The 14,028-nt window shown below is 40.9% G+C and overlaps 1 protein-coding gene across 22 annotated transcripts in view; it reads left to right on the plus strand.

Annotated features, from left to right (window-relative positions):
- Nucleotides 1–14,028, plus strand: part of DAB1 (DAB adaptor protein 1) — a 1,127,727-nt gene that overhangs the window by 841,470 nt on the left and 272,229 nt on the right. For all 22 annotated transcript variants that reach the window (XM_053894818.1, XM_053894792.1, XM_053894788.1 and 19 more), the window contains one exon: nucleotides 4,616–4,818. In XM_053894818.1, coding sequence (XP_053750793.1) covers nucleotides 4,752–4,818 — 67 coding nt within the window. In that variant the 5' untranslated portion in view covers nucleotides 4,616–4,751. The remainder of the gene's footprint in view (nucleotides 1–4,615; nucleotides 4,819–14,028) is intronic.

A 14,028-nucleotide genomic window follows, 5' to 3' on the forward strand; every position in this document is an offset into this window, starting at 1 on the left:
GCATGATATTTTCAAGGTTCATCTGTGTTGTAGTATGTATCAGTACCTCATTCCTTTAAATGGCTGAACTAGTACTCCTTTGTATGGATATTCCACATTTTGTTACATCCTCTCACCAGCTGATGGGCATCTAGGAGTATTCTGAATGAAGGGAGAAAAAGAGTAGTTTATACCCTGCCCTGTGCTGTGCCCCTTAATAGCCATGTGACCATGGACAAGCTACTAAACTGGCTTCTGCTTTTCTTTATTTGTTAAATGAAAATTAATATCTAACTCTTGGGGCACCTGGGTAGCTCAGGTAAGTGTCCGACTTTGGCTCAGGGCACGATCTCACGGTTTGTGAGTTCGAGCCCTGCATCAGGCTCTGTGCTGACAGCTCAGAGCCTGGAGGCTGCTTCAGATTCTGTGTCTGTCTCTCTCTCTCTCTCTCTCTCTCTCTCTCTCTGTCCTTCCCCTACTCTCTCTCTCTCTCTCTCTAAAAAATAAATAAAACATTAAAAACTTCAAAAAATAATATCTAACTCTTCAAGTGGTTGAAAGATTCAGTAAAGGAAGTTCATAGCATAGTACCGGCAAATAGTGGGCCCTCATAAACGTTAGCTATTCTACTGTAGGATCATATGAGCTGGGTGGGTGGGGGGAGAGAAAGCACGAGTTTGTGTTATAGGAGGTGTTTTACTATGTTGCTCTGTTGTAGCTGCTCAAACCTTTGTGCTTGATTGTGTGTGTTTTGTGTTTTTTTGTTTTTTAAAGGCCTTTCTGTTTTCTCTGCTTTGTGGTTTGGTGTTTTCGTGCCTCCCCAAACTGCAATCCACCCCACCCCCCCCACCGATCACTGAACACGGAATTTTACATTTAGAAGCAGTTCACTAGACAGAACGTCTGTAGTGGAATGTTACATAATTCACATTTAGATTTGAAGAGCTCATTATAAAAAACCTGACACACTTCAGGAATATTAAATTACTGCAGATTGTGTGGAGCAAAGAAACATTATTGAAGCATTTCAAAATTCTAGGCGAGCCTGAATTTAACTGATAGGGTCCCTCAGCTTTTACTGGGGGAAAATGATTTGAGTTGTCACATGGTTTCTGGCCCTGGGGGACTTTAATCTCCTTAATTACAAAGAAATGAATTTCCTAAATAATTTGGAGTTACTTCACAGCATATTCCAAACCTCTGGCTTTTGGAAAATTAAAGGGGATGCCAGAGTCTGGGCCATGGTATGGTCTCTCCATGCTGCAGCTTCCGTATTTAAGTTTTTATTTGAAATGATGTTGGTTTCCTTTCATTGTTGATAACGGGATGTACTTCAGAAATCCACAAGTAATGCTTTATAACACTTGAACACAGTCACAGTTTTGTCGAACAAGCGGTGCTGGAAGTTCCCACAGAATAGGGAGAGGTGCTATATTGTGCTTTTTATACAAAGTTGAAGGGGAAAGAATGGCCCAGTTCCTAACCAGTTTTATATACAGCCTTTTAAGAATGCTTGGAATTGTGTAAAATCTATATATTTCAGCTCCTTTTATTATTTATGTGTTCGATACCTACTGTGTGCAAAACAAGCACGATGGACATATCTCTTGGAATTGTGTAAATCCTATATGTCTCAGCTCCTTTTATTATTCATGTGTTCGATACCTACTGTGTGCAAAACAAGCACGATGGACAAGAGATAGATTCTATCTCGTCCTGCAGTGTCTTTACAGAGCAGACTTAACCTGCCTTAGTTTCCTATTCTATCAAGGGAGGATAATAGGATGGACTTGTAGTCACATACACCCAAATGACCTTGAGCAGTTAACACAGGAAATTATTAGCACCTCACATTTACTACATGTTTTCCAGGAGATGTGGCAGACCCTCTTCCAAACATGTGATGTGTGTGTTCACACTTAATTTCCGCAGCCACTCCATGAAGTTGATACTGTTACCCCCATTGTACACATATAGAAACTGAGGCCAAGAAGGGTTGGTAACTTCCTCAATATGACCTTGATTGTAAGTGGCTGAAACTATGCAGCTTGCCAAAAAGCAGATCATAATATAAGTAGGGAGAGATTCTTTGTAATCGAGAGATTGGAAAACCTTTCTGCCTAAGATACTTCTTTGAACTGAACCTTGAGGGGTCAATAGAATGTCAACGCAGACTCGAGAAGAAAGAGTCCCTAGAAAAGTAACAGCACAAGGAAAAATTGGGAAGATGTGAAAGTACGCCACCTCCCTACTAGACTTATGTCTCCTTTTATCAGTTAGGCTGTTGATTTCAAGTCTCCTTGACTTCGCACAGCTGGTCCTTTTGCCTGAAACTACCATTCATTTATTTTTTATACATGTATTTATTGAGTGCCCCTTGGTCCTTCCTCTTATTATCCACTTGATATAAGAATTATTCTTCAAGACAGCACAGTATAGGGCTCCTCCTCTGAGAGGTCTCATTGACCTTCCAAGAAAAGGTGAATGCTTGCTCCTTTGTTCTCCAGTACACCTGGTATTTGTTTTAGTTCTGGTTGTGTGTATTACAGTCCCTTACGTGACTAACATCTCTTCTCCTCTGAGTATCTTTGAGGACAGAAATAATCTGTACTCTTAGCCAGTGTGGTTGCACAGTTGATGTCTTGTGACACGAATGAGCCAGCATTTGCACTTGGCCCATGGTACGTTCTTAGTAGATATTCATTGCAGTGAAATGATAAGTATTATTAATAAAACAAATTATGTCCATGAGTGATGAAGGTTTGTGGCTCTGTCAGCTCCCTTGGAGCATTGTCTTTTGTCGGGAGAGAGGTAAGAAAGGGCGTGAGGGCTAGTGGTGTGGTCCACATAGATGGCACAAAGGTAGCAGGAAAAGTTCTCATTTTCTGTGTATGATTTTATGGACCCCATTCTAGGAAGACAGTTTTCCATTTTCCTTGGTTGTGGCTTTGTATCCTGTACCTCAGTCTCCTTTCAGTCAGGGCCAGTGTTTTTTTTTTGTTTTGTTTTGTTTTGTTTTTTTAAGTAGATAGGTTGTTAACAAATAAACAAACCAAGTATCTTTGGATGAGGTGGGAATTTCCCCATTATCGAGCCTTACTCTAATTTTACTTATTTCATTGTTGTTTTTTTTTTTTTCATCCAGGTATAATTAACACACAGTGTTCTATTAGTTTCAGGTGCACAATATAATGATTCAATCTCTATGCATTACTCAGTGCTCATCACGAGAAGTGTGTTCTTAATCCTCTTTTCCGATTTTACCCATCCGCCATCCCCCTCCCCTCTGGCAACCCCGAGTTTATTCTCTGTCTATAAAAGTGTATTTGTTTGTCTCTCCTTCGTTTATTTTGTTGAATTCCAGATATCAGTGAAATCGTATGGTATTTGTATTTCTCTGACTTACTTCACATAGCATAATCATTTCTTGCAATTTGTAACAACATGGATGAATCTAGAGGACATAAACCGTACCATATTTTATGTGACTTTTATATTAGATCTTCTAGTTAAGCCATCTTTAGTTGTCATGATTAAGAGGTTCATTTTACTACTCTTTTTGAACGGAAACTGGCATTCAGGGTCAGCCTTTCTGGATTCAAGCATTCTAGCTAAGTGGGATGAGCTAAGAATTGGCTGCACGGTTTAAAGATCCATTTCTAGTAGCTTTATCTTAATTTTCTTTAAAAATGGATAACTAGTGAAATGTTTATTTTCAACTGAACTCTCACATATAGCTATCCGATAGATAGTCACTGGGAAAGACTGTTGACTTGACACAGGAAATACATTCATTCAATTTAAATGAAATCAAATGAGATAATGTATGTGAAGCAGTAGCTAAGGGCATAGTGTATAGTAAGTGCATAGTAAATACTAGCTGTAATTGAAGTGGTTGTATTATCATTATTATCATTATTATCTCTTCCCAGCACAGTGTCGGGACTTAATAGTACCTAGTAGTGTGCAATGCATATTTATTAAAGAAAGAATGAAGGGACTGTGTGGCTGCCTGATTCTTTTCTTTTTCTCCTCACATTAAATGCTTGTCTGCTCTTACAGCCCAGGAAAAAACTGACATAAAAATTGGCTTGCTGGAAAGTTTCTCAGCCCCATTTGTCACCTTACCCTTGGAGCCCAATTGTATGTCAACTCCATGTCCCCTCTGATGCCTGGCAGTGAGGGACAGACCACAGGTCACTTCCCTATGATCTGCTTTAGCTGCCAAGGCTCTGATCAAGCTTGGCTGATGGATGGGTGCCCTATTGTTGGAAATGTCTCCCCGGGGTTGCTCAGGAAATGTGCCTTTGCTATATTTTCTGGGTGGCATCTAGTGCTTGAAAGCAAGAAACATGGAAAACAAGAAGTTGGGTTTTGTCCTTCTTGAAAATCCAGTTTTAAAAGATCTATTTTGAGTTAGGTATCTAGCTTGAGAGACAGTTTTTCAGATAGACCTCTCATTCCCTTCGCTGCATACCCCGCCAATGACTTGATGAAATTGTGTGTGCAGTTTCCACAGGGAGACCACGATTTTCCTCTTTTTGTATATCTGACTGTTCATTTCCCCTCTTCCCACTAATTTTTGTTTAACCTCAAAAGGGTGATGATTCTAAACGTCCTCTTCCTTGATTTGTAGCACGCGGAAGGAGTGAATGAAATGTGCAGCTCGGGGCATTGTTTCTGAAGGGAGGAGTCATTCTCTTGGAGAGGAATCCTCCATGAGCCTGGCCGAGGCCCGGGATCTGTGTGAAGTGGACTAAGGATTTAGTAGGATGTCAACTGAGACAGAACTTCAAGTAGCTGTGAAAACCAGCGCCAAGAAAGACTCCAGAAAGAAAGGTAGGTTTGATCTGTTCCTTCCTAACTGGCTGTTGATCTGTGCAGTGGCTTGTCTCTGGAATGATGTACAGTACTGTCTTCATGATGGCATATGTTTTTTAATGGTTGCCAACTTAATTTGCTGTTTTCTGTACTTGTAGTATAATATTTAATGGCTTTCCCCTGTTGCTTGGGTAAAGTCCCAAAATTATGTTCATAACATATAAAGACCTTTTTGATATCCCTTCTCTCCATCCTTCCAGCAACATCTCTGCCTAGCGCCCTGCCCCCTATCCAACCGTGTTTACCCTCCAAGCATTGTGTCTACTGTAGTTCACTGTTGCAAAGTTCTCAAATTCTAGCAGCACCAGAATCACCTGGGAGGCTCGTTAAAACACAGATTGCTCGGTCTCATCCCCAGAGCTTTTGGTTCAATAGGTTTAAGGTAGGGTCCAAGCCTTTATTTATAACAAGTTCCCCAACAGCAATTGATGCTGTTGCTTTAGAGACCAGACTTGGAGAACCACTGGATGATTAATCCAGCCTGAAATACTTATGTTGCTGTCCAATTTTTCCTAGACTGGTTCCCTCTTATTCTTCAGGTTAGTACTTACCTTACTCCCCACATGGGGTTGGTTTATTTTGTTTTTGCTGCAATAGCACTTTGTTAGTATCTCACTTTATTAAAAATGCCCTGTGTTTTTTTCAGTTGTACTATATATTCCTTCAGAACTGGACCTCTCATTCACCCTTTAACTCCAACACTTAGAAAGTGCTTGACCCAGAGGAGTCACATACGTATCTTTTAATGAGGACTGGCACGCATAGGTTGATCATAAAGTAATTTTATCACTTTTCAGGTTTTCTGGGGAATTTGGCCCTATGGCTTTATGACCATGCCTTTCAGTGTGTTTGTCTCCTGGTTGAAATTAGGTGTAAGCAACTTCATGCTGTGTGTGTGTGTGTGTGTGTGTGTGTGTACACGTGTGCATGCCTGTTCCCTGTGGTTTCAGCTCTTTCTCTCCCCCATTTTCTGAGCTGCATGGAAGAGGATTAATAGAGTTCTCTTTCAGGTCTTGAAATCTGTCAATACGGACTTGCCAACCGGGATGCACTTAGTTGCTTTGTATAGGCAGTGATTTGTTTTGAGACACTGCTGTGCCGGCCCGGTCATGTTTTGGGATGACACGTGTCTGACACTCTGTAGGAAGCACAGGACATAAATGTAATACATGTGCAGCTCCTGGACAGCCAAAACCTCAGGAAGGATTGTAAATTTTGCTTTGGATGTTTACTTGAAACACAGATATTTTGGAAGTAGTCTATTTTATTTTCTAAAACTTAATGTCAACCTTTATGCATCATGGGCTGAGAATAATAGGAGGAAAGCAAGTGGGTGAGAAAACAGGTCTTGGGAGAACTGCTACACGGGAAGGGGGTGGGGGGAATATTGCAGACCATGATACGTACTAGAACTCAAATGCTTTTTCAGTGAAAACTGACACTTATATTTTTGCTTCAGATTTAACCTTTCCACGAAACTTGTGCTCTTGAATGCTTAATATATTAAGAATTGTATCTTACTGCATATCTTTTCATTCTTAATCTTAACATGCAAAATGAGGGGCATCCTAAGGAAAGGATTTGGGTTTCCAGAACATTGGCTCAGTTGAAGATTTGGAATGGGAGCATGAAGGTGACCTTTTTAGAACCTCCTCATCTTAATGTCTTACATGGTTCTAAAATCAGCATGATACATATGCAAGGAGTATCTGCTAGTGAGTGGCCAATACCATGGAGTCTGGGCAGGCTGACTTGGATTCAAATTCTAGCTGTGCCACTTCCTAACTGTATGACCTTACAATGTTACTTAATCTCTTTGAGCCTCCGTTTTCTCTCCTATAATAAGGATAGAATATTACAAACTTCACAGGCTTACTATGAAGAATGGTTGAAATAAGGTGAATTAAATACTTAGTATAGTACTTGGTGTATTACAGGATCAAAAAATCACCTTTACTTTTTTTTTCCTCTTCCTTTTCTCTTGTTCCTTCCCCTTCCCCTTTATCCTTCTCTCCTTACTTCTTCTTGCCCCCTTTCTTCCCTGTCATCTTTATCCATTTCCCTCTTTTCTCTATTTCTCATCTCCCATTTCTACTCCCTCCCCCTCATTTTCCTCTTCTTCATATTCATCGTCTTCATTGTCTATATTATATTGTTGTCTCCTATCCCATTCTAGAACAAGGGGACCTTAAAAAGTACATAGCTGATTTGTCCTGAAGTAAGATTTTACAATTGTTTGTAGTTATGTAACAGTGATGAACACTATGCATTCTTGATATACTTATTTAAGTCAAGGCACCATGAAAGCACGTACATACATTTAAAAAAGAGAGAGAATGTGTCTGTAACAGGATTAATTTATTTTGTCTTCTTCAGTTTCCACTGTCGAACACTATTCCATTAAGCAAATGTTGCTGACTGGATCAAAATAAGTAGAACTTGAAAAGGAAATATTAACAGTTTATTTATTGATCTTGAATCTTGATTATAATACTGTTTACTAAATTTTTTAACTAATTCTTCCAACTCCTCTTTGATTTTCCATGGAAGCAACATACAGCCTTTTAAGTAGGTTTCTATCTTCCTCTCTAACCCTTAAGTAATTATTCTTTTTCTTGTCTTATTGCATTGGCTGGGTCAGTCAGTACAGTATTTAGTGATCGTAGGTATCCTTAACTTGATCTTCAATTAATAGAAATGCTTTAAAGTTTCATGTAAGTGTGATACTTAAATTCTTACTAGAGATTTTTTTATTAGTTTTCATTCATGTATCGTTGTCTAGGAAGTATTTTTTTTTTTATAAATCCTGAATTGGCAGGTTGAATTTTATCATATGCTTTTTCTAAATTTATTTAAATGATTTACATATTTTTCCTCATAATTTATATTGTGGTAGATTTTACTATTGGATTTTTCTAATCTTCATTTTTGAGGTAAATACTATTCGTTCATGATGTATTATTTTCTGTATATGGATTTGATTTGTTGATATTTAACTTAGGACTTTGATATCTCTCTTCATCAGCATGATTGGCATATAACTTTCTTTTCTTGAACAATCTTTGTGCCTGGTATTTTAAAGTTTATAATTTCATACAATGATTTTTGTTGCTAAGGAAACTGAGTAATATTTAAGCCTCTTTCTGGAAAAATGTATGTTTTTCTTTTTTTTTAGTAATTTCATTTGACTTTTGAAAAGCTGCATATGCTTATTACTGAAAATTAAAAGAAACAAAGTAAGCATGAATATTACCATTAATCAAAAATAACTGCTGTTCTCATTCTAAATTAATTCCTTCTGGACTGCCTTTTCAGGATATGTGTTTGAGATCATACTATTCATACAATTTTGTATCCTGCTTTGTTATTTGACATTATTTTTTTGTGTGTTATTTGACATTACTCAGATTATTACATGATATTACAGGCTAGAAGAGTTTTCCCCCTTTGGCAAGATTTAGATGGTTCCTGGGGCAGATATTTTATTTCCTAAAAAAGAATACCTGACCATGTGGGTTATCTATCATGAGGGAGAGTGGCATAAAGAAAGTTAAGAGGCCCTTTAGAATTTCTCACAAACCTACCACCCTGGTTCTTTAACCCAGGCTGTTGAAATGAAGTCAGATAGTTTCCAATACAAGTCACAAAGGGGCACATTTCACCATAAAATGCATTTCTACACAGGCCATTTATGAGATGTAACTGGAGTATTCACAATTCAAATAAGGGAAAGCTTGAAAGTAGTAAGAAGTGAAGTTGTTTTCTTCATTTCATTTTTATTGGATTGTGTCACTACACATATAGCTTGTCAAACGGTGCCTATTCCAGGAGTGGAATTTGATGAAGGACGAGAATGTATATTTTCAGGTTCGTTACCTGCCATCAAAGGGGAGAACGGTTGACACACTTCTTGTTACGGGTAAACCCAGCATTAGGCCACCCAGGAGAAGACTGTGGTAAAGGTATATGTCCCAGGATGAACACATGAAGACGTTTCTGGGGGCATTGCCTAGAGTTTTTCAGTAGGCGCTGTCTGGTAGCTTAGTGTGGTAGGAAGAGCACTAACTTTGGAGCCTGACCTGGTTTTAAATTCTGACTCTTTTCCTTCTCTACTGCGTAACCAGAGATCCGTTATTTAGCCTCTTTGAACCCTGTTTTTTTTTTTTAATTTTTTTAACATTTATTTATTTTTGAGACAGAGAGAGACAGAGCATGAACAGGGGAGGGGCAGAGAGAGAGGGAGACACAGAATCTGAAACAGGCTCCAGGCTCTGAGCGGTCAGCACAGAGCCGGACGCGGGGCTCGAACTCACGGACCGTGAGATCGTGACCTGAGCGAAGTCGGATGCTTAACCGACCAAGCCACCCAGGCGCCCCTGAACCCTGTTTTTAAGAGTGTGTGTGTGTGTGTGTGTGTGTGTGTGTGTGTGTGTAATACATGTCATCTGAAGGGGGAGGGAGATAATCATGGGTTAAGGTCCAGCTAGGGATCTGCAACATAGCAGCTGCCTGGTCAGTGTTAGCTTTTCTGCCCTCTTTCTTCTGAGATCACAGTTCAGCACTGTCTTCTGATCCTCTAGAAACATGTGGAAATAAACTTATTCACTTTCCTTATATTTATATGAGAATTAAATCCAAGGACCATTAGTTAACAAAACAACAACAACAAAATGCTACCTTATTTCCTCCTCAAAAGATTTGGCCACAGCAATCAAAGCCCTGAGGAGTCTAGGAGAAGTTGGTTGTCCTATGGCAGATACCTTAGCTTTGGAGCCACATCAAGCTGAGTTTGAACCATGGCTGTATGCCTAAGTGTGAACTCTCAGGAGGTTTCTTAGAAAATTCTGGTTAAGGAATGGTTTCAGTGATGCCATACTCAGGGTCTAATCCCTCAACTACGCAGTTACCTCCAGAAAATATCTTGTTAACCCTGGCTTACCAATTAGGAGCTTATAAAGTGCTATCATATCCATCATCTGATTGGATCCTTAGGACTTAATTTTTTTTTAATGTTTTATTTATTTATTTATTTTTTTTTTCAACGTTTTTTTATTTATTTTTGGGACAGAGAGAGACAGAGCATGAACGGGGGAGGGGCAGAGAGAGAAGGAGACACAGAGTCGGAAAGAGGCTCCAGGCTCCGAGCTGTCAGCACAGAGCCTGATGCGGGGCTCGAACTCACGGACCGCGAGATCGTGACCTGGCTGAAGTCGGACGCTTAACCGACTGAGCCACCCAGGCACCCCAAGGACTTAATTTTTTAAAAAATTCTCTTGATCAAGCCTGTAGTGCAGAGCTGCTGTTTCATCGCCTCTGCCTGCTGCTCTTGTCCTGTGGCAAAGCTGCCCGCAGTCTGTCAGGACACTGGGCCTGGGCTTGTACCTCAGGCCTGCCGCTCTAGGTCCTTCCACTGCCTCAGGGCACTTCCACTTTTCCAGCTTCTGTTTCTTCAGGCACCAAACGGATGTGAAATTATATTTGCTCGACCAAGTCTGAAACCTAGATGAAGCAGTAATTAATTAATTAGGTTTTTTGTCCACAAGTATTTATCCAGCTCCAGCTGTGAACCCTGCCTGTGCTGTGTTCTGTGAGGAGAGAGAAATATCTGGAAAGTAGACTGACTGCAGCTGGTTCCTGTAGTCAAAGAACTTCTACCTCAAGAAGGTCCTTCTGGTTTTTAGAGGTCTCATCCTTCCTTAAAAAGACAGATTTTTCCCTACTTGGCTACTTGTATTCATTCTCAGCCTACAACTATTCATAAAATGTATGTTCTGTTTTTAACCTGAATTTCTATTTGTTATTTAAAATATTGTGTGCTCGGGGCGCCTGGGTGGCTCAGTCGGTTGAACATCCGACTTCGGCTCAGGTCATGATCTCACAGTTTTGTGAGTTCGAGCCCCACGTCAGGCTCTGTGCTGACAGCTCAGAGCCTGGAGCGTACTTCAGATTCTGTGTCTCCCTCTCTCTCTGCCCCTTCCCTGCTCATACTCTGTCTCTCAAAAATGAATAAACGTTAAAAAAATTTTAGAAAAAAGTAAAATATTGTGTGCTCATCATAATTAAGAAAATTCTTTCTTACTAAACTCTTTTCATGCCTTTCCTTACCAAAAGCAAGTGAATTTTCATCTTAATAAACACAAAGGCCACAATATTCTAGAAGTCTCTATATACTGAAACATGAGAAAGTTCTCTAGAAATCGAAGAACATGAAAGGATTTTAGGAGTTAGCATTTGGGGGCTAGTCGGAACCTCTTGCTCACAGATGAGCTCTCATCGGAAGGAGTTGCTGACTTTCACTTGGTTGCTCAGGAGCAGAGTCAGGGCTGGAACCCAGGAACAGGTCCCCGGGCTGGTGTTCCTCTAACTCCTCAGATTGCAGACAACTTACCTTCTTAGGACTAACTTCTTGGTATGTTTGGTCCCTCTTCTTTACACTGAAGACTCCTGGAAGAGGTCATGCTTTAGAATTAGATGATAGTAAGTTTGATTTTAAGATTTCACACAGTTTCGACTTGTGTATCTCAGGCTAGCTACTTTACCTTTCTTTCTTTTTTTTTAATGTTCACTTATTTTTGAGAGAGAGAAAGAGCTAGCAGGGGAGGGGTAGAGAGAGAGGAAGACATAGAATCTGAAGCAGGCTCCAGGCTCCAGGCTCCACACTATTAGCACAGAGCCTGATGATGGGCTTGAACCCGTGGACCAGGAGATCATGACCTGAGCTGAAGTCGGATGCTTAATTGACTGAGCCACCCAGGTGCTTCTAGCTACTTTATCTTTCTGAGCCTCAGCTTCTTCTATAAAATGGGGATAATGATGCCTATCTTGAAGTGTTGCAATGAGGATTACACAAGTGAATGATTTGCAGCCCCTGCCTGCCACAATTCTCTGTGCATAGACTGAGGAAAAGGAAACTTTCCCTTTCCTCCCAGCCCCCCCAGTTCTGCTGCCAGCCCCAAGAGGCAGCACTTCTCCTAGTGCTCTAGAACATAAAGAAAAGTAGAAGGTACCCTCTTCTCCAGAGGCTCGTGGGGGAATCCCTGAGAAAAAGGATTTGGACCATATTCAAATGAATGCTGGCTTCAATAATAACAGAGAAGTCAACAGGAAATACAAAGGAGAATGGAACATGTTGTTAAGCCACAAACATTTATTAATAGATGTCATTTATTTTGTGCTTCCTGCGTGCTAGCCATTGTAGATAAATTGCCCCTAATGAACCCAAATCTTACATCACCCCATGGAACACGTAAGAAAATAATGTTCAGGGAGGCCAGGAGACTTGCCCTAAGTCAGGTGGTTTGTCTGCATAAGCTAGAAAGTGCTAGGGCTGCCGGATATTAGTATCTGTGAGGTCTTCCCTGAAAGCGTGCTTTGGGTTTGCCCTGTGCCCTGTGCCCTGTGTGTATGGGTTGCAACGGGTCACCAAAGCATTTCTGAGGGCTGAGGAATCTGAAAAAATGACAGGGGCTACACTCTTTTTTTGGTTGGGGAAGGCATGGAAACAGATTAGCCACATCATGTAACTTTACGGCACCATTCTGTCTTGGCAGAATGTTTTGGATCTTGGTGAGCTAATTGTTCTCTACTGACCCTGTGATTTGCGGGCTTTGGAAATTCAAAATCAAGGATTTAATTAAAAGATGACGTCAATTTTTCTGAGGCTGATCCATAAAGCTCTTGGGCTGAGGTGTTGGGAGGGAGGGAGGGAGGGAGGGAGTACCGTTTTGGGTCAAGAAGTCCAGTTCTTTATGTAAGACTGGCTGTCAGGTTGTATGATGTGTGGTGGGGAAGGACTTCTGTAGTCTCTTTGAGCACATGGCCTTGGATTTATTACAGGACACATCACTCATTGTGGTCATTCCCTGAAGACAAACTCATTTCAGGTTTCATTGGTGACTTAGTTCAGGGACTCATTTTAACTGGTTCCCTTCTAAGATGTCAGGCTTTTTTCAAACCCTTCTTCATACCTCCTTCCTCCTTGAATGCATTGTGTAACCCCAGCAGCACAGAGTACCCCAGTACCACAGGGGACAGCTCACCACGCAAGTCCACTGCTGTTTGCTCCCTGTCTCCTGCTGTGTCACTCTGCCTCCTCCCACCCTGAGCCACACTGAGCCTTAGATCCCAGGACTCTTTTCTGTGACGTCTGTGACTCCTGCTCCTTCTACCTGGGTCATCCTTCTCACCCTGTCTCTTCACTTGGCCAGCTCCTAGTCATCCTTCAAAACCCAGCAACCGTCATTGCGCCATCATCCTTGACGTTTTGAATTAGTCACTGCCATCAGCCCCTGTAACCTCCTGAATGCCTCCCAAAGCCATTCATTCTGTCTCTCCTTGCTGCCCCTCTCCCAAGTGCAGTGCAGGCTACCTCTCTCTGCCATCTAGATTGTTCTCACACCCTCCTAAGTGGTATTCAGGTTTTCAGTATTTTCCACTTCTGCTGTTATGGACACCACTCGCTAATGTGAAGATGCGATCAGGTCTCACCTCTGCTTCAGACGCCTCAGTGAGCAGCTCTGAGTGCCCTCAGGGTAGAGCCCCTACTCCCCCGCTCCTTGTAGCATAAAAGAGGCCTTGCCTGGTCTGATACTTCCTTATCTTTCTAGTCACATCTCTCAGTGCTCTTCCATAATGGTAGTCCATTCGGTGGTGTGACTGAATTAATTTCAGTTCCCTGATCATACCATGTGATTTTTTTTTTTTTTTTACATTTGGAATTTGGCAAATGCTGTTTCTTCTCCAAATAATGTGTTTTCCTTTATTCTTTTCAGAGCAAACTCCACTTATCCATTAGTTTCAGGTTAGATATTCTTGTCTGCAGAAATGCCTCGGTGACCTGTTGTAACCCATACACACAGCCCCCCAGTTGTGGGTCATGACTGTTTTGTGTGCTCTCGAATGTCTCATTTTGTTCACCATAGTATATGCTTAGTTGTCTTTGTCTTCTGTATCACTCATTAGGCTGGGAGTCCTGTGATGGCAACATGTCTGTCTTGTTACCTACTTCATTTCTACCACTAAGTACAATGTTGAAGGATGTAGGTATGCCACAATGTTGGTTGAATGAATAAGTGAGTGAATGAATGAATTCATGACTAAGAAAGCCTCATTTAGCTGGATTTGTGAGGGGGTTCCATAGTACCCTATCCTCATTCGAAACATGACACT

This window comes from Panthera pardus, unplaced genomic scaffold (assembly GCF_024362965.1).
Source record: "Panthera pardus isolate Hobbes unplaced genomic scaffold, ASM2436296v1 HiC_scaffold_11, whole genome shotgun sequence".
Lineage (NCBI taxonomy): Eukaryota > Metazoa > Chordata > Mammalia > Carnivora > Felidae > Panthera > Panthera pardus.